At 56.9% G+C, this 19,465-nt stretch overlaps 2 protein-coding genes across 6 annotated transcripts in view; one reads left to right on the top strand and one right to left on the bottom strand.

Moving 5' to 3' along the window:
* Positions 1-478: 478 nt before the first annotated feature.
* LOC104147809 (gamma-secretase subunit Aph-1b) lies at positions 479-8,676 on the top strand. Of its 2 annotated transcripts, none has more exons than XM_068928030.1 (7): positions 479-721; positions 2,654-2,824; positions 5,944-6,017; positions 6,247-6,369; positions 6,749-6,876; positions 7,271-7,394; positions 7,658-8,676. In XM_068928030.1, exons 1-7 carry the CDS (start codon positions 609-611, stop codon positions 7,693-7,695), a joined length of 771 nt encoding a protein of 256 aa, XP_068784131.1. In that variant the 5' UTR covers positions 479-608; the 3' UTR covers positions 7,696-8,676. The 2 variants fall into 2 exon arrangements, with proteins under 2 accessions (XP_068784131.1, XP_009678979.2); XM_009680684.2 differs by having other exon boundaries at positions 528-861.
* Positions 8,677-9,203: 527 nt separating this feature from the next.
* Positions 9,204-19,465, bottom strand: part of LOC138064773 (carbonic anhydrase 9-like) — a 37,236-nt gene continuing 26,974 nt past the window's right edge. Inside the window, exons 2-13 of one of the 4 annotated variants that reach the window (XM_068928697.1) lie at positions 18,831-18,860; positions 17,790-17,960; positions 15,375-15,517; positions 14,407-14,499; positions 14,065-14,131; positions 13,481-13,638; positions 13,154-13,295; positions 11,275-11,349; positions 10,787-10,810; positions 10,560-10,592; positions 10,313-10,406; positions 9,206-10,010 (exon numbers count right to left, since the gene is read on the bottom strand). In XM_068928697.1, the coding sequence (XP_068784798.1) occupies positions 9,944-10,010; positions 10,313-10,406; positions 10,560-10,592; positions 10,787-10,810; positions 11,275-11,349; positions 13,154-13,295; positions 13,481-13,638; positions 14,065-14,131; positions 14,407-14,499; positions 15,375-15,517; positions 17,790-17,960; positions 18,831-18,860 (1,097 nt within the window). In that variant the 3' untranslated portion in view covers positions 9,206-9,943. Of the gene's footprint in view, positions 10,011-10,312; positions 10,407-10,559; positions 10,593-10,786; positions 10,811-11,274; positions 11,350-13,153; positions 13,296-13,480; positions 13,639-14,064; positions 14,132-14,406; positions 14,500-15,374; positions 15,518-17,789; positions 17,961-18,830; positions 18,861-19,465 lie in introns of all 4 variants that reach the window. The other 3 variants (XM_068928696.1, XM_068928700.1, XM_068928698.1) reach the window with 3 other exon arrangements.

Raw genomic sequence — 19,465 nt, 5'->3', positions numbered from 1 at the left:
GCCGCCGCCGGCGGGCCCCAACTCCGGATTAAAGCTGCCGGAGCCGCGTCGCACCTTCCTCGCGACGCCCCCCTCCATCGCGTCGTCCCCCGCCCTTTGCACCCTCTCCAAAACTTCCCGCTGGGCCCTTCGAAGGCCCCGAGCGCCACGCGAGGCCCGAGGCCTGCTGCCACCGCGGCCCCCGGTTTGGGGGCAGCTTTGGGTTTGGAGCCGCCTTGAAAACCGAACTGAAAACCAAACGTATCAAGTCCCGCCCGAGGGAATCGCGGCAGGCGGGACGGGGCGGCCCGGCGCCCGTCTGCTGCTCCGCCGTTTTGCCCCACATCCCAGTTGCGCTGAGTGTGCCCCCCCCCCCACTTCACCCCACCCCGGGAGGCCCCGCCCCCCACGTGGCCCCGCCCCCACCGTGACCCCGCCCCCGCCGCGACCCCGCCCCCCGCCGCGACCCCGCCCCCCGCCGCGCCTTGGCCCCGCCCCCTTCCGGCGGCGGGGTGACGTCACGGCGGCCCCGGAAGGGCGGCGGGCCGAGCCGGGCCGGGCCGGGCGGAGCGGGGCGGTGCGGCTCGGTGCCGTCCGGTGGGTTGCGGTGCGGCCGCGGCGGTGCCGCCATGACGCTCGCCGTCTTCTTCGGGTGCACCTTCATCGCCTTCGGGCCGGCGCTCGGCCTCTTCCTCTTCACCATCGCCCGCGACCCGCTCCGCATCATCATCCTCATCGCCGGGTCAGTCCCGCTCCGCACGGGGCCCGCGCGGCCGCCGGCACCGGGATGGCCCGGGCACGGCAGGGCCACCAGGGACCAGTGCTGGTACCGGCAGGGCGTGACAAGGCCCCTGGGACTGGCATAGCATTGGAGCAGCACTGGTACTGGCACTGGTACCAGTTTGGGCATGGGGGGGCGCTGGCAGTGGGTCCGGTACCAGCGTTGGCATGGCCGGGGCCCCGCTACCGGCACCCGCGCTGGGGGGGCGCTGGTGCTAGTACTGGTACCAGCACAGGAGAGGCATAGGTGCCGCACAGGTACCGGTGCTGGCAGCCCCAGCACAGCGCTGGTACCGGTACCGGTACCAGCACCAACACGGGAAGGGGGCAGGCACAGCTCCGGCACCCCAGTCGGCACAGGCATGGCACTGGTGCTGGTACCAGTACTGGCAGAGGCGCAAGAGGGACACTGGTACTAGCACAAGAGGGCTGCACGCCCAGCCCTAGCGCCACCGACAGAATGGGCATGGCACCGCCACCAGTACCAGTACAGCGCTGGTGCCAGTATGGGCATGGCAGAGGCACTGGTACCACTGTCAGCCTAGTGTTGGTAGTGGCGCAGCAGGGACACTGCCACAGCAGCAGTGCCAACAGTCAGAGGGCACAGGTGCTGCCTGGTACCGGCACAGGCGTAGCAGGGGGACAGCATCAGCACCAACACAAGAGGGACGCTGGTGCCGGTGTGGCACAAGCGCAGCACTGGTACCGGTACTGCATGGGGACGGTGCTGGTACCGGCATGGCAGTGGCGTAGGCACGGCACCAGTGCTGGCACAGTCGCTGTGGCATGCAGGCTGGCTGCAGGTGGGCATCGGCGTGTTGCAGGCTGTGCCCCCCGGTGCTGAGCCCAAGTGGGCATGTGGCTGGTGCCGCCGCTGGATGCGGTGACGGGCGCGAGGTCAGCGTACACTGGGCAGATGGGGCAAGACCCTCAGGTTGGGGTGTCCCGCTGGGCACATGTCTTCCTGAGCTGGGAATGGCACTGGGAATCCCCTGCTGTGGGGACATCCCCTGCCGTGGGGACTCAGCTGTGCCATGAGCACAGGAGAGGCATGGCCCCTTCCTGGGGTTCGGATGGCCCCTGAGGGCCTCGCCTGTGACCCAGGCAGATCCTTCAGGAAGGTGGTGGGATGCCAACAGACCTCTCCCCTGCCTTGTGCCTCTGCGTGCCTCTGCTTCCTTGGGGCCTGTGCGGCCAAGCGCGGTCATGGTGGGAGGGAACAGTGTCCTTTGTGCCTGTGCCTGGCCACAGGGCAGTCCCTGGGAGGACAGAGGGCGGCAGGGAACCAGCTCAGCACGTCTGCACATCCTGGCAGTGTTACAGCCGAGAGCTGCAAAGGCAAGACAACCGCGTCAGGGCAGGCAAGGAGCAGGCTCTCAGCCAAAGTCCTTGTCCGGGCCGAGGTACAACCTGCCCGGCCCCTGGGGCCTTTCCGCAAAGCACTACTCTTGGGAATTTTTCATGCACCTCTTTGATGCAGGTGTAAAACATGCCTTACACCGCAGGGCTGGTCCCCTTCAAGTGTGAACCTAGCCTTGAGGAGAAAGGCGCTTGCTGCTTTCTAGCAGCCTTTGTCTTGAGCAGGCAAGGAGTGTGTTCTCTACTCAGTCTAGGCCCACAGCAGAAAGTATGTATTGGCCCTGAGAGGAGCCTCTTGGTGCAGGACAGTGGTTATCCCCAGCCCAGACACCTCCTCGCCTGGTGCGAAGCCAGGGATCTCCACAGATGCATGCCAGCTGATCCATCTGTGGATGTGCAGACCTGTCTCCCCAGCACCAGGCACTGTGTGTGCTGCTTGAGTGCAGAAGGAGATCTTTTGCCCGAGGCAGGAATTATCTCTTTGAGCCCAGCACAAGTGCTCTCTGTTTAGCAGTCTCTCTGTCTCTTTTTTCAGGGCTTTTTTCTGGCTGGTCTCGCTGCTGCTCTCCTCCCTGATCTGGTTTATTGCTGTTAAAGCCAGTGACCCCAATGATGAACCATTGCAGAAGGGGCTCTTGATATTTGGGGTGATGTTTTCTGTGCTGCTGCAGGAGGCCTTCCGTTTTCTCTACTACAAACTCCTCAGGTAAGGGACATGGCATTAGCCTGGCATGAGGAGGAGGCTTTTCGGTGACCCAGCTGGTTGTAGGCTTTGCCATCTCGCTGTGGCATAGCCAGAGGATGTCAGCGCTTCCTATCTGCTGAGATGTTCTTTGGAGCCTGGTGGCAATACCCTGAGAGGCAGCTTAAATTTCCCGTGGGCCTCAGTGAGCCCTGGGCTGGTCCCAGAATCTGGGGATGGACTGGTATTGCCCTTCCCCTGCCCTTTCTCTCTGCATCCTGTGCCTGCACTCTGCTCAGGATCTCGATCAACGTTTTTTAGGAGGCAAAGACTCGTACAGTTAAAATCTCTGTGTCACAGCTAGGTCAGTACATGAACATCGAGTCTAGCTCTGGTGGTGGGGAAGAACATCTCTAAGGTCTGGAGGATTGATGCCTGAGCTGGCTGGTTTCTCTTAATTCAGGACAGGTAGGCTGTGATTTTACGCTGTTACAGGATGTGTAACATCAGCTCTGTCCTGCCTTCCCAGCAGGCTGTTTTGGCTAGATTCAGGAGTGCTCCCATAGCTTGGACAAATGCCTGTGGGATGCCAGACAGAAAACCTCCCGCTTTGCTGTGTGGATGAAGGAGAAGGGTTATGGATCTACCCCCGTGTTCCAGCAAGTTTTGTTCCTTTCTTAGGGATTTCTTTTTCTTTGTTTCAGCAGGAACAGCCTGAAGGTGATTTCAGGGCTCTGCCTCATCCGAGGCGCCTGTCTTGGCTGGTACAGTGTCACATTGTTTGTGAGCCAGTGTTAGGCCTCGTGTTATCCTCAAAGCTAAATGGCTCAGGCCTAGGGAAATGGCAAGGAGTTGTGTAATAGTGTTGTCTGTGGGGGAGAGATCCACAGCAGTGCCTACAGCTCTCTGTCATCTTCAGATTTGGGTGTCAGGTTCAGGATGCTTTGATGACTCCCCTCCTGAGGGGTGGTGATAACATGGCCAGAGTGGTTTGTCGGTCCTGAGCCTGACTGAGAAACATTAATCTTGGATGTTCTAGCGGGGCTCAGGGACGGTCCCCTGCCATCAGGTCAGAGGCCAGGCCTCCTGGTCAGGATCAGCCCTGTGTGGCCAGGAGTCAGAGCAGGTCCCGCCATTGGGGGACCATTCTTGCGATGCCCTGAGTCCTTGGCGCAGGGAGAGGTGCCTTCGACCTGGATTTTCTTGGGAGTTTCTGCCCCATCAGGCCCAGAGATATGAGCTGTTCTGCTAGGAATCGCTTTGCCCCTCCCTTAAGTAGCAAAGCTGCTTTGCAGGTGTCAAGGCCGGCAGGAGCTGTTCCAGCGACCTGCACTTGGGTGTTAGACCGCCTAGAGTCTTCCCAGAGCCTCCTGGCTCTGCCCTACCTTTCTGTGACGGGAAGGCCAGCCCTCGGGGCCTAGCTGTCTCCTACAGGGTGCGTACCCTGGGCCGGGGCAACCCTGCCAGCTGCTCTGTGCCCCGCTCCGGGGCTGAGATAAAGAGCCCTGAGATGGTGCTGGCAGGCAGTGAATCCCCCTGAGGGGAGGGAGCAGGACTGCCAGTGAGGTGTGCTGGAGCACAGCATCTCTCCAAAGCAAGTCCTGACTTCTGATCCTGCATCCTCCGTGCCCCATGGCACGGTCCACACCTGGGCTCAGCCCCGCAGCGAGGAGCCTCTAGTGTGACCTCAACCTGCCTTCTGCAGCAAGGGAGTGCGCCAGGGGCTTGGACAGTCAGTCTGGCGGTGCTGGGACGTTGTTGCTGGGATGGCGCATCACCGTCGGTAACTGCCTCTGCCTCGTGCTTGGCATCCTGGCCAGTCCAGGGCAAAGTCTAAGCCCAACCTCAGAAAATCTCTGGCTTCCTGGGCGCTGCCAGGCGGGAGCGCAGGGATCCCTGCCACCTGCCGGGCTGAGCATGCGCTGCCAGTCGCGTGGGCTTTTGGACGGCCCAAGGCAGCCTGCGCACTGGGCAGCACGGATGGCCAAAAGGAGGCAATGCTGGGATCCCAGCAGTCCCTGCCTTGCCAGCTGGCTGCACACACCTATTCCCCAAGCATAGCGTGGTGCAGGGAGTACGCATGCAGGAAGGGCTGGGAGCAAGAGAAAGGCAGGGAAAGGGTGATAGCTTGGGAACGAGGGGCTTGGGAAAGGTCCGGACTTGGGTAGGGGCGTGTGTGGAAGCAGTGCCAGTTGTTCAGCCAGTGGTTGGTATGTGAGCTCACACCACTCCCTACAGCAAGGCATTGCTGGAGCCAGGAAGGCAGAGGGTAGCAGAGATCCGTAGATTACCCTCTGTAACATAAACCATTGCGTTTTGTTCTGCAGAAGCCCAGCAACTTCTAGTGCTGCTTTCCTCCTCCAGGCTGAAGAGGCTTTCTGTATTTCTCCTTACCCACCAGAGCCCAAAGCTGATGAAATTTGTCAGGCCAGGCTCCTGAGTCTCTCCCCCAAAGCAATTTTTCTAGCTCTTTGAGCTCTTCTCTGCACCCTCCCTGTTTTTTCAACCTCTTTTAAAAATACGGATGCAAAGACCCGGTGCAGTCTCACGGGTGTATGCTTCCTATGTCGGCAGCAGTACTGTTTTCTGCAGCCTCGTGCAAGGATGCTGCCCGTTGGGCCCACAGCATTCTGTTTTCCCCTACACTTAGTCTATAGGGTTGGCTTGCATCCATCTTCCTATGTGGAAAATGTTTGTATTTGGCTTCACTAATGTATGTCTTTTGTGTGCATGGTTTGTCAGGCAATTAGGGAGGTCCCACAGATACTCTCCATGGTGGTTTTTGCAGTTGCTGCCAATTCAGTAATGGGAACACGCAAGAGCACTGATCCTGATGCCCTCAGTCAGCGCTCCTTGCTGGAGTTTGTCAGCCAAGTCATAAATGTTTATTGCTGTGGTCTAGTGATATGCAAAGTGCCAGTCAATCAATCAATCAGTCAATCGCAGTATCTTTCAGCATAAAGTCAGGTGTCTGTCAGAGACCCAATTGTGTCACAGCTGCACCCTTCCTTTTGTGAGATTACAAAGAGGGCGGGTTGATGCAGGATGAAATCCTGGCTTGCTGCCCAGTTCGTCCTTGGTGCTGCAGCCGTGCCGTGCCGTGCCGTGCTGTGCTGTGCTCCAACGTGCTCTCCTCTCTGTAGGAAGGCTATTGAAGGTCTCGTGGCCCTCAGCGAAGATGGCTGCTCCCCGATTTCCATCCAGCAAATGGCATACGGTGAGTGGCGGGCAGAGCAGGGCACCCCAAATGCAGAGCCAGAGGTGGCCCCACAGGGTGAACCTGGGCCATAGGGAGGTGCTGGGCCTCTTGCCAAGAGGAAAGGGAGGTTTCTCACACCAAAGCAGGCTGGGTCTCTTGCGGGATTAGGCGGTGCCTGGGTGTAGGTGGCCCTGGGAGGCTGCTGGAGCTGTGGGCTCAGGGCCTTACAGTGTCTTTGTCCTGGCAGTGGCTGGCGTGGGCTTTGGGCTCATGAGCGGTGCCTTCTCCATGATCAATCTCCTGGCAGACGCGTTAGGGCCTGGCACCGTGGGGATCCATGGGGACTCACAGCTTTACTTCTTGACCTCGGGTGAGTGACAAGCCCGACCCTTCTCCCACATCTCTGCCCCTCCACTGTGCCTCATCACGGAGATGTGCAGCCCCATGAATGACAGCCTTAGCCCCCAGTCCTCTCCCCTTCGTGCTACATTTTGCTGCTACTCCCCATACCTTTCTTAGCCCCCCACCTGCAAGAGCGTTCTGTGCAAAACCCTTCTCTCTGTGGCCTGCTACCCTCCCTGCGCCTGTCCCCCATCCCTCCCACACTCAAGGTGTGCCCATGTGCTTACTAGTTCAGCCCAGTAGTGCCACCACTCGTCTTCCCTGGCCTGACTCCTCTCCACCAGCCTAAGTCCACAGGATGGGGTGGGTGACTCTCCTGTGACTCCCCTCTGTGCTGCTCCCTGCAGCCTTTATGACCATGGTGCTGATTTTCCTTCACACCTTCTGGGGGATCCTCTTTTTCCATGGCTGTGAGAACCGGCGCTGGTGGGAGATCATGGCTGTTGTTGTCATGCACCTTGCTGTTTCGGGATCGGTGAGTAGCAGGGAGCGGAGCCGTGTGCTAGGGGCCTGTGTTCAGGAATGGCTTTGGTATGTGATAGTCCCCCTGCCCAGAGAGGAAGGAAGAGCCTTCGACAGCAACAAAGCTGTTGATGTTTGGGGACTTGGAAGCAGCCCCACATGGGATGGGCCCTTGACAAAGGCAAACGGCTGGAGCTGGTTTCTCCTGCCCCGGTACTCTGCCAGCTCAGCAAGGCCATGGGCTGTGATGCTGCCACGTGTGCCTGTCCCATCCCAGCCCCTCACCAGAGCTGCTGTCCCGGGGGAAGAGAGAGGAGCAGGACATGATGGCTGTGTCCAGCAGCAAGGGCTTGAGAGATCCCTTTCCTGCCCGCTTACCCTTTCCCTCTCCTGCTTCTCTTCCCCAGACGTTTTGCAACCCCCTGTACGTGGGCAGCCTGGTGCCCTCCTACCTGCTGATGGCTGTCGCTGCCACCTGGGCCTACCTGCTGTCAGGGGGCTCTGCCCAGAACGTGCGTCGCTTCCTGCTCTGTAAGTCCTGCTCCATTACAGGGGGACTCAGTAGCTGGCTGGGCTGGTCCCTTCTGGGCTACCTGTGAGGAGCTGGGACAGTGCTGAGGGTCGGGGGTTGTCTCAATCAGAGGCTGAAGCAAGGATGTGATCTCCTTCGCTACCACAGACAGGTTAGGAAACTCTGTGGTTTGGGGCCTTAGCTGGATTGTTGCCTCTGCTGTAGGAAATGGATGGGGCAAGAAGTTTGCTGAAATCTGACCCCCGTCTCTTTGTTCCTGTAGGTTCACAGAGTGGAGCCAGCCCACAGCCAGGATCCTGAGGCCCTGTGGGATGTTCCTGTCCCCAGCTGCCCCCTGCCCTCCCCTCCGTTCTGTCGGCTAGAGCGGCCGTCACCTTCTCTGCAATATATTTTCTCCTGGAATGGAGGACACCGGCCAGGCCCTGCGGGGCAGGTGCTCCGGTCCTGCTGCAGCAGCCAGCAGATTGTCGTCGCTGGGGCTGGCTCGCTCCTCTGCCCCTTTGGGAGCCCCCGCAGAACAGCCCTGCTTGGGGGACTCGGCTTTGCTGGCCCTGCCATGCTGCAACTGAAGGCTGAGTTAGCCTGCTTGGGAAGGATGTTACCTTGGACTGCCTGAGGCCCAAGCCTGAAGAAACACATTGCTTCTTCCCCCACCACAGAAGATATGGAAGATATGCTGTCCCCTGTGCTGGAGGGAGACATCGCTCCTCCTCTTCCTCCTCCCCTGGGGTGGAGGAAGCAGCCTTGCAGGGCATTGTCACGCTCTGGGCTGGGGCCAAACGCTGTGGTGCTACTTTCTCCACCTCTTCACCCAGGCTTGCTGCACTGCGAGGCTTTGCCCTGGTGCTGAACTGTGGCAGCTGCAGTGAGTTGGCACCCCAGTGCGGGTAGGGGAGGCTGGTGGAGCGGTGGTAAGGTGCAGGGCACCATTGGCAGCTGGCATGGGGCGGGGAAAAGGGGGTTGGAGCTACCCAGGGTGGGAGGAGGGTGCAGTGCCTGGCAGACATGGGCCTGGCTGGATAGTGGCTGGGGGCTCAGGATGACAAGTCACCCCACCCCTGGTGCCAGCAAAGCTTGGGAGGGGTGGGTGTGACATTCAGGGGACCATTCCAGTGGATCATTTCCCTCTCCCAGGGTTGGAGAGGGACTTTTCAGCAGGGCATCAGCCCTGAGGATGCGCTACAGGACCGGGAGGTAGAAATTACCATCGGGCTCAGGGCTGAGAATGCGATTTTGTCCACACTGGGCTTTTATACCAATAAAGAGAAGTATTGGATGTGAGTGGGGTTGTGCATGGCTGGCAGCCGTGCCTCTGTGGGCAGGGTGCAAGCACCCTACAGCAATGGCAGCAGCTCCCACACGTGTGACTGTGAGGGATCGAATGCAGCATGGCTGCAGCTGGGGATTTGCCTGCAGAGTCAGGGATAGCCCAGCTCTCCTGCCTGCCAATGCAGGGTACTACCTGCTAGGCATCCAAGCAGGTGACAGAGGTCATGTGGACCTTTTCCCTCTCCCCCCACCCCAAGGGTGACTTTAGCTTCATGATATCCTTTTGTCCCTCCAAATGATGTCAAGGAACTAGGAGAGCTTTGTTTTTGTCTTTTCTGGAAGGCAGCTTTGAGGATCCTGGGCCCATTCTGCCCCTATGGCACTCCCACAACTGCCTTGAAGCCTTGCTCCTGCTCTGTCCCTCCTAACGTGGGCTAGGCCCCAGCATTTCCTCCCCTTAGCCCTTCTCCCAGCAGCACCCTCGCAGGGGGCAGTGGCTACCCTCAGGGTGGAGGCTGCTCAGAGGTGGTGAGCAGCAGGTTCCTTCCCTCTCCTAAGCCCAGCACGTTTCTCTTGGCTGCGGAGCAGTAGGGAGCGGTCCAGGGCTTGGCTCTGACTGAACAAGAGGCTTCAGGGGTGGTAAGCAAGAAGAGGGCATAGGTGATTTGAGGAAAGTGCTACAAGAGCCTATAGCATACCCAGAGGGGAACTGGGTGGGGGCAGGAGGGCAGGGGCTGGCTAGGGAGGAAGCAATGGGTCTGCCCTCTTCAGTTCTGCATTTCTTTGGCCATACCAACTCCTGGTTGTATTTTTCCAGCGCTTTACACAAATAAGAGGAGGAAGAAGTCCCAGAGCGATGAAGGGCAGGGCCAGGCTGTGCTAGGAGCCCAGCACTGCTTGCTCTGGAGCTTTGCCTGGGGCATAGAGGCTGATGCTTTCTCTGCTTGTCTGGAAAGAGTCCCGGCATCCCTACGCCATGGGGCTGGCTACTCTGGCACCCTTTCCTCTCCCGCAGCCCAGCACCAGAAGAGCAGAGGCAGGGCTGGCACCACAGCAGGCTTTCTGCTTTTTTTTTTTTTTTTAAATATGTTTTTATCTTTTTATAACAAAAATAGCTGCTGAGGGCAGATGCTGCCCCAGGTGAACTTTCTCTGTGTGGCAGCCCATGCAGCAGAGGGATGCTGGAGTGACAGCCCTCCCATCAGCCAGGGCAGGAGTGATGGGTTGTGGGGTGGCAGGCTGAGCCAGCAGTGCCAGGACCGCTGCCGTGGCACAGGGCTCACACTGCGTTCTCATCTGTGGTGGCTGCCGTGTAGATGACCTTGGATTTGGTCGGCGAGTCCAGCCTGGGGGGGGAGGAAAAGCAGAGGCGTGTTAGAGCAGACAGGGAGGGGGGCCTGAAGAGGCAACACTAAAAAAGCCCTACTAACCCCTTTCCCATGAGACTAGCACTCGTTGTCCTAGAGACAACCCTTAACCTCCCCCCCCTTCACGTACACATGCATACATGGGCACACATTTCCATCACTCAAGCAGGGACTGCTGCCTCAGATGTGTCCCTGGCACCTCACAGTCCCCTGTCCCCAGCCACGATCCATGCAGCCCCCCTCCTCCTAGTCTGCAGCTCCCTGCACATCCCATCACTCACCGTGCATTCTGGTTGCGGTGTTTGTGGATGTAGAGCAGGAAGGCCAGCGCGGTGACAGCAAAGAGCACCCCGAAGAGCACAGCCAGCACATCCCCTGCAAGTGAGCCGAGCACAGGCACGTTACAATGGGGATGGTCCCCTGCAGCTATGGGCCAAGGGAGATGGGGCAAGGCTGGGAAAGGCCAGGAGCCCATGGACAGAAGGCAAAGACGACCCGAAGCCAGCAGCCTCAGCTGAGCGTGCTTACCTGCCTGAAAGGAACTCGTGTGTTTTTCTGCACCTAAACACAGATGTGAGAGGACAACTGTGAGACCCCCCCCCACTGCACAGATGCTACAGAGGCCCAGGACAGCTCAGCACCCTCCCAGCTCAGTGCACAGCTGCCGGGCCACCCCTTTCCCAGGCAGGTACCACCCCAATGTTGCGTTACCCACCTCCCTCCTTTGGGCCAGCAGCCCCAGGGCTCTCACCTACCTGCCTCTGATGAGCTGTCACCACCTGAAAGAGATACGGCATGGTCAAGAGGTTTCCCAAGGTGTTGGGTCGAGGGGGCGTGTCAAGTCTGCAGAGCTAAGGGGGTAGCACAGGCAAAGCAAGGTGGTCTGCAAAATCCCCCACCCTCTTTGAGCAGTCGAGGGAGGGCTGCCCTTTGCACCCTGAGCAGCTCGCAGCCAGAAACATTGGAGAAGGAAAAAAAAAGAATTGCTGAACCACCACCTAACATGGAAGACTCACTGAGCCCAGCCAAAAGCCATCTCCCCCACCACTCTGCCCTCTGCTGCTCCGTGCCTGGAAAGCAGCCGGCCGCAGAGCTGAGCGGGCAGAGCAGCACTGCAGTGGCCCGCGGACGCGCAACCCAGGCAAGAGCCCGGCCAGGCGAGTCAGCTCCCCGAGCCAGGAGCAGGGCAAGAAACCCCACGCTCCCCGCAGAAACGGCAGGCCCACCACCAGCACAGCGGTACCTGCTCGTGGGGCCAGGCTGGGCTTTGCCCCCGCAGCACCCCCGAGGGGCGGCCTCCCTGGAGAGCCTCCGCTGCCTGTGGGTAAACAGTGGGATGAAACACAGGCTCACCTCTTCACTGCCGGCTTGGGGAGGTGCAGACAGGCTCCCGCCAGCCTCTGCCCCCGAGAGAGAGTGGGCAGCCCACACCAGGCTGGTGGGAGGCAGTGCAGCCACCTCCGCGTCCCCACGGCCCTGGCTGTTTCCGGCAGGGCATCCCGCGTAGGGACGGCTCAGCGGCCAGCATCGAGGCAGGGACTGTGTCTGGGCCCTAAATACTGGGTGGGGGCCGTGCCAGGCAAGTATTTACCTACCACTATACCATTGCCTTTAAAAGGGTTGCATTATCATCTGTACACATCTGTATCGTGCACGGAGTGGCACTATCTATCTGTGGGCAATATCCAGCAGGACCCAGCAGCTCAGCCGAACTTGCCTCCTTCACCCAGCAGCCTGGGCCAGTGCTGCTTTCCTGAACTGCTGGCGACTCGGGAAAGATCAACAAGCGCGGGCACAGGAGGTATAGATGAAAGCTAAGTGAGACATGACCCCAAAGCTGAATAAGCACTTGATCTCAGCATTCAATAAGTCCAGTGCATGGGGCAAAGGCATATGATGGCTAATTATCAGAGCAGAAGTGGGAACAAAACTTGAACAACCCAATGCACACAAGGCAGGGGGCAAGGTAATCACATCCAGGACTACTGGGACAGCGTCCTGGCACTCAGAACTGCAAATCCAGGAACAAGGCCTTCACGGGTTCGTTAAAGTTGGGGTTGTTTGATTTAAATAGCAAATAAGAAAAGAAAAAGCTGAGCTGGACAACTCCACCCCCTCATCTAAGCTTCAGCAACTAAAGGCCTTAGAACAGCTTCTGCAAGAAAGTCACAAAAGGCTTGGAGGTAAATGGAAAATGTGATAAAATGTCTAGCAGGTTTACCAAAGATAGAGCATGCCAGCCTAACCCGATATCCTTCTTTGATAACTGATATTCTAGACAAAGGAAATGCAGTAGATTTTATCTCTCCAGACTTCAGTGAAGCATTTGATGCAGTGCCACATGGGAAAGTGCTCGGGAGGCTGAAGAACACGGTGATTAAAAGCATACGGCCAGCAGTGAGCTGGCTACGGGGAGCTGGAACGGAGAGGGGAAGTGGCATGCCAGCATGCGGTTACTTGAGGTTTTTCCCGAAGGCCTGGGACCAATCTTGTGTACTATTTTTATTAGTCACCCTACACAAGGTGTGGGAATAATGATATTAAGGAGGAAATGCCATCAGAACAGGAAAGGAACAGGATGTTGGACAGAAAAGCCCAAGTGATCTCAAAGTATAGAAACAGGCAAGAATTCAGTGATGCAAAGTGATAGTCGCACCTGAGGACTGACAGGAATTTCTGCAGAGCCACAAACACATAGTTGGAAACCACCAACACAAGAAAGGCCTTCGCGGACGAACTGAGCGCAAGGTGAACGCCGAACTAAATTTAGCTACTAGATTTGAGGATGACGTTCCCAAGCACCTGAGTTGCTACGAGTTTGCTGTTTGCCTTTAAGCCTGCCCCATACATCCTTCAGCCTGTGTTACTATTGCTTCTGCATGACCGAGGACAAAAATCACTCCTAGAAACTGATCTTCCCCATGCAGGACAAGACAAGTGTGCAAAATGGGGGAGGATGGGACCCTGAGGCCAGTGCTGCTGTAAGTCTTCTGCCGGGCAGGGTAACCCATGCCAACACTGCATCCCCACGAGAGAAGCAAAACCTTGACTCCGACTCCTCAGCCTGTCCCTCCCGCACCTCACCGCGGAGTATGACCTGAGCACGTTCGCACTCTCCTTACCAGGAGGCAGCTGCTTCACCGACGTGAGGGCAGTCTGGAAACTCGCCAGCACGTGTCGCCCATGCAGCTCCTGCAACCGCCGGAAGTTGTTCTGCAGAGGGCTGTCGTCGTCCCCCCTCAGGGTCGTCACCAGCACTGAGATCTGGCAGGAAAGCAGCATGAGCAGAGCCGAAGGTGCCCTGCCTTCGGGAGCAGAGCCCCTGCCTTCAGGAGATGGCTCGGGAGCAAGGCGAGTCCCACCGGGGCCTGGCTTAGGAGCGAGGGTGCTGCACGCTACGGGGAAAGGCTGGGCAAGAGCAGGGGGAGAGGCTCGGTGCCCGGACAGACCTGATCTTGAGACAGCTGCACGGTCTGGTTGAAGATTGTCCACTTCACTGTCTGATAGCAGGCAGGGGTGGTCAGAGAGCCGTTATAGTGGAAGTAGAGGTTCAGGTTGGCAGGCAGCAGGCCAGCAATGTTGAATCCAGGCACAAGGACTTCTTCACCTGGGAGAAGAAACACCAGTTAGAGCAGTGCAACCCAGCAGGGAGGCCAGGCTATCCAGAAGAGCACCGTCCCACTATGGGGCAACACTGTCCAGAACACAAAACCTCAGACAGGAACAGCACCAGAGCATGGGGATCCCTAGAGCAGATCTGACCCGGGGCATCCCCAAGCCTAGCTTTGCACCACGTTTACCCAGGGAACCTGCTCCCTGGCTGTAATATGGTCGAGCCAGGGGCAGCAGATTTGCCCTGGAGTCAGGAGAAAGCATGCGCAAGCGCTGCAAAGGGCACCTTGGAAAGCTGTTTCTGCACAGACTCTGCAACGCTTCTCTTCTGTGTGGGCTGCTGCCCTTCTCTGCCATGCACTGAGTTTCCCTGCCTGGCTGCTGCACCCCAAGACAAGTACTAGGTGGGACAGTGCCTTACCTTCTCCCTGGATCGTATACAGATGCTCAAGTATTTGCCGATAGTATGGATTCTCCCTTGGCCCAACCTGCAAAGCAGAGCCCCCACAGAAATGAAGAGCACAGAGACCAGAGTGGAACAGGCAGCCAATGGCAGTGCCAGCAAGCAGGAATTGCTCCCAACACAGGGCACCCTGCCCCAGTCAGCCCCTTCCCCCCACCAGGGCCACCCTGCCCTCAGTCTCCTTCTCCCCAGGCACTTTTGCCTGTCCCTGGAGCTGTGGCTGACTCTGCCACCCTAGTCTTGCTCCCCGCCCAGTCCTGCTCCTACCCCTCTTGCCCTAGCCTGAGCTATTGGCCTCACCTGCAGGAAGGCTCCCAGCACTGCCAGGCCATCTGGGTGGACCATCGCCTCCTCAAAGTTGTCATACTTGGTGTTGTAGTGTACCACGTGGATCTGGAAGGGAAAGGTGCAAGCCCCGATGCAGCACAGGCACATCCAGAAGGTGCACACCGCCATGGGGCTCTGCGCAGCCAACCTGCCACAGCAAGGGCTGGGAGAGACGTGCACCCTCACCGAGCACCCATCGTAGGGAGCAAACATGCTGGTGGGGCCAAGAAAACATGCCACTGCAGGGCAGCAAGCGTGAAGAGTTCCCCACCTTAACTTCCCTGGTCACAGCCAGCAAACCTGCCCTGGGGGAAGGGGGTGGGGGGAACGGACAACTTACTGCAGAGCTGGGTTTGGTTTGAGGACAAGTGCTAGAGAAGGAGGGATAAAACCAGATGGGACCTGGCAGAGTAGGAAAGCGGTCTGTGTTCAGAGTAAACAGCTCTCCGCAGCAGGCTGCCCAGGGGGCTGTCTCCCCCAGCCTGGGGCCACCGTGGCTCCTGCTCCATCAGCCCAGGGCCGGGCTGCAGCACGGGGGGGAACAGGCTCAGCTGCCTGAGGAAGAGTCCACCACATCTCAGGGCATGCTGGGGGGGTGTGCTGCCTCTCCTGCAGGGCAACCTCTTCCTGTTCGCCTTGTCCCTGCTTCAGGCCAGCTCTACCCAAACCCACCCATGGGCAGAGCGTCCTCAGGGGCTGCCTTTGTGCTGCAGGCCACGTCACAGACACAGCTCTTACTTTAGGTGCTGGTGCTCTCCTACACTAAACTCTGACCCTGCAGAGGCGATCGGGGAAGCAGAGATCCTTGCCAAACAATTACAACATTCATCCAGCGGCAAATGGTGCCATGGGACAGGACACCAGCACCTTCTCTGTGCAGACGCTGGGAGAGGCGAGGGCAGCACTGCGGAGGGCGGCAAGGAGGAGCAGGAGCTCCTTACCTCTGCGGGAAAGCGGTGATTATTGATGGTGTGCTCTGAGCCAGGTCCCGTCAGGGAGCCCCAGTGCAGGTGCAGCTGCACAGCTCTGTACTGCTGGGCATAGCCACCGGTGATGGCCAGCGACTCGGGCAGCTTAAGGACAACTGCAGGAGCAGAAGGAAGAGGCTGGTCAGTAAAATGCAAAGCTTGATCCTTCATACAGGAGCGCAGAGGAGACATCTCATGGGAGAGGGTCACCTTGGGTTTGTGGAAATTGGTCACAACAAACAAACTTTCTTTCAATCTTTAATGAGGCTGCAATGAACAGAGCTGTGCCAATGCAGCTGGCTTCAACTTTCAGCTTCAGGTTGTAGGACACCTTGGTTTAAAAAAAAAAAAAAAAAAAAAAAAAAAAAAAAAAAGCTTCAAAAGTAGCTGCTGGGGAAATACCGAAGAGCAGAACAACCTCTCTGCAGAATCTCCCAGGGGTTAGTTCTAAGCCAGATGTTACCCCATAATTTATTCAGTAAGCAAGCATAAAGAGACTGTAGACAAAATTCATGGAGAAAGATATTGGTGAAGCGTTAAACACCTATGAGAGCAGAGTAGCTGTAAAGAGAGCGCTGTATCATTGGCAAGCTAGGACCATTCAAGTAAAGTGGCCTGTAAGTGTATGACAAGCACTAGGACTGCTGTTATGGAAGCATTACTCTTCTGCAGTCATTCAGAGTTAAAGCTTTGCCTGTATGGATGCTATAAATACATACTTTTGTCTGCCTTTTACTTTAATCTGATTCAAACCGTGGCCAAGTCCTGGCTAGCAAGTCAGTCCTCATACAGCAATGTGGCAAATCTTAAAGCTGGGTTATTGGGACAGGCCACAAAATAGCTCTGATATTTTGAACAATCTCTGAAGCCTGAGGAAGGCTGTCATATCTTTCTGAGCACCTCCTTTTGATTTTTAAAATCAACTCTTTTCCTTCCTCTGTATTTATAGGTGAAATATCTCTTGGTCACATCACTGAGCTAGAGCGCAGATTCAGGATTAACAGCATAATATGACCATGATGAGTCATTCGTCCCCTCCTCTGTTCCCTGCTACTGGGCTTAAAGATACAAAACTCAAATACAGGAAGTGAGAAATCGCTCCCTCTCTGGAAGTTTATCTGCTTTTACATTTCTTTTGTATATCTTAATTAGTGCATTCCTTCTATTATTTATATGAGTCATTCTCACTTCAGAACTTTGTACATTGTATAGTATAAGAAGGATTAACTGTACAAATATTCTAGTAGATGTGTGATGTTTTAGTTACTTCTGGCTTTTCATAATGATCACAGAAGATTGGCAGTTTCCATAATAAAAAGGGCATCTTATAAGCACATGGGAAATGAGTTGTTCTCTCTCTGAAAGTGCTATGACTGCTTTTCTGAACACTAAGCAACTCCAGATGCCAGGGTGTCTAAAATAGCAACTACCGAGCTCAAGTAGTTTAACTATGCAGGCACGCTAGGGCAGGAGGCATTATAAAGCTCCGTGCATGCAATGCGTGGCTGCTCTGACCATGCACAGCAAATCTAACTCCTTGAGTTTGCTTTAATGCACAGACCAGCTCAATCTGTCTTGCTAGCTACCAAGGCAGTGAGCTGCTTTATCACACCTTCAATGAATTTTAAGTCATGGCCTCTACTACCTCTGCCAGTCCCTGAGCCATGACGACATCAGTACACACATAACACTTGACACGCTCCCACAAGGACATGGTAGCACACAGGACCCACTGTTCCCAGATGCATAACTGTGGGGTAGTGAGCAGGAAGGAGGTGGGTTTAATCTCTATACCTGGCAGGGTGAGACTGATGCTAAAATACTGTGAATAAACTGTGTCCTCACATTCCAAAAAATGCCCTAAAATTGGAGAAGGCATATAAAAGGCCCATAAAAAAATGCCTTAAGATCCTGAGATAACATCCTAACACATAGCTTAAGGAATTTGACTGATATTGTGTCCTAAAAGCCTAAGAGGTAAATACCTTAATGGCAAAGTCATATCAGAGACCAAATGGTCCTTTAACAGTGAAATGTAGGAGAGGAACTAACAGCTGCAAACTTATATCAGAAGTACCAGGATCCATTTTTTAAAAGAAGTGTGGATTACAATAAATTCTTGGAGCAAACTCCCAAAGGCAGCGGTGAGTTCTCCATCTCTTGGTTTCTCCACTCCAGCCAGGAAAGCACTTGGGCCTTACAGGCTAGACAGCCTAATGTTGCCCTTTTGGCCTTGGAGACCGTATGAATGAAGCCTACAAGACAGCAACCTCACCAGAGACCAGAGCGCAAGAGTTTCAGACCAGCCCGGTCCTGCCAGGAGAGGCTGCGAGCAACGGCTTGGCCTCGGTGAGGCCAGCCCCGTGCCACATCCCTTCAGCCACCCACCTGTGTGTCCGTTGTTTTTCAGCTTGAGTCTCTCCTTGGAGGGCAGGCTGTAGCCAGAGAGCTGGATGGGCCGCAGCTGGGGACTGAAGATGGTCTTGGCCGTGTTGATGTTGATGGGTGACTGCATCATGCCTCCGCAGTCCGGGTAGTGCAAGTTCCACTCCTGCCAGTCTGGTTCGGGAGGGAGGGCACGTGAGACCGCCCGGGCACGGGGCACGCCGGAAAGGAGGGAAGGGGACAAGCACAGGCCAGGGAATAAACCCTGCACACAGTTTAGTTTCCCCCAAGGTAGCTTGGGAGCATCCATGGGAGCAGCTCTGTGCTGCCACATGACTGTGGGCAGCTGGATTAGGACAAGGCCTCCGAGCGTGGTGAGCTGCCAGGAAAGTCTATTTTAGGGGTGTTTGGGAAGAGCGTGAGAAGATGATTTACGAGGGGACTTGGCAGGCAGAGGAGCTCCTGCTCTGCAGCTCGTCACGGTCTGGCTGCTTTGCACAGCCTGGCCCTCCAGCCTGTCACTTCACCTGCCCCGTTGCGGGAGCGCCCCGAGCTCACCGCGCTGTGAAGCGGCTGCCTCGGCACTAGGGCTGCAGTGATGCCCGTCCAGGATGCGGCGGGGAGGCTCAGCCCTGCCATGGCAGGAGAGGAGGGAAGGAGACCAAGGACATAGGCTTAGCCCTGGGCAGGTCAAAGTCCCCGCAGAGGCTGCAAGTCCAGCCTAGAGAGCAGAGCCCGGTTTGGCATGGGATTGGGGCCAGGAGAGCCAGACCACAAGGGGCATCCCCATCGCGCCCAAGGGGGCTGGGGAAACCCTGAGCAGGGCCACTGCTTCCCAGCCAAATGGGAGCACCTGCCTGGGCCCATCCAGCCGGCCGTGCCCCTGGGCAGCCATCGGCACTGCCGAAGCTGGCAGGGTTGGGCAGGAGGGAAAGGTGAGCTGTGGGGTGCACACGGGAGCCCTGTAATCATTAACCACACCTGGCTCAGGCCCAGGGCCTGTAGGGTGGTAGGAAAAAGCAGGAGTAACCACAGGGTATTTACCTTTATAGCTCCAGTGACCCTGGCCAGGACCTTGAAAAGGAAAAGGGGAAAAAAAAAAGGAGTGTGAGTAGAAGGGAAAGACTGGCAGCATGCACAGCTCCCCAGGCAGCACTCCTGGCCCAGGTGCGGGTCCCCAGGCTCCCACCACACTTGGATCCCCCCCTGCCTCCACCGTGGCAAGCGGGATGCTCCCGGAGGGCTCTGCCTCCGGCCGAAAGGGTCAAGGTCCCCAGGGCAAGGCCAGGTCTCCCGCGCATGTCATGCAGGGGGAAAGCTGGGACTTGGCCATTTGTTATCATTGTTACGACAGTAAAAATCACAGATAGTGGCTTCCGTCATTGAGAAGTGGCACAAATGCTCTTCCAGCTACTCTAGAGCAGCCACAGCCTCCCGCCGTCCCAAGAAAAAGCATTTAGCAAGGCAGGTCTGCAGTTTTCCTCATCAGGAAAACAGCCACCAAAACCACGTCTTACTCAAGAGCAAATACCACTAGCCATTGGGACAGGCTCCCAGTGGAAGAAGTGCCAGACTAAACACCTTTCCGAGTGTCCCAGGCCCAGCTCCTGTCCCAGCAGGCCCTTATGGCCCCCCCAACCTGTCCACACTACCCAAACTCCCATGGAGAGGTGCGTAAG

This window comes from Struthio camelus, chromosome Z (assembly GCF_040807025.1).
Source record: "Struthio camelus isolate bStrCam1 chromosome Z, bStrCam1.hap1, whole genome shotgun sequence".
Taxonomy (NCBI): domain Eukaryota; kingdom Metazoa; phylum Chordata; class Aves; order Struthioniformes; family Struthionidae; genus Struthio; species Struthio camelus.
This window is presented reverse-complemented; position numbering and strand designations above follow the sequence as displayed.

Excerpts from the sequence above, each read along its gene's own strand:
- LOC104147809 (XM_068928030.1), top strand. The coding sequence starts at position 609 with ATGACGCTCGCCGTCTTCTTCGGGTGCACCTTCATCGCCTTCGGGCCG. Across the intron at positions 6,877-7,270 it reads ACCTTGCTGTTTCGGGATCG|ACGTTTTGCAACCCCCTGTA; the intron begins GTGAGTAGCAGG and ends TCTCTTCCCCAG. Across the intron at positions 7,395-7,657 it reads CGTGCGTCGCTTCCTGCTCT|GTTCACAGAGTGGAGCCAGC; the intron begins GTAAGTCCTGCT and ends TTGTTCCTGTAG.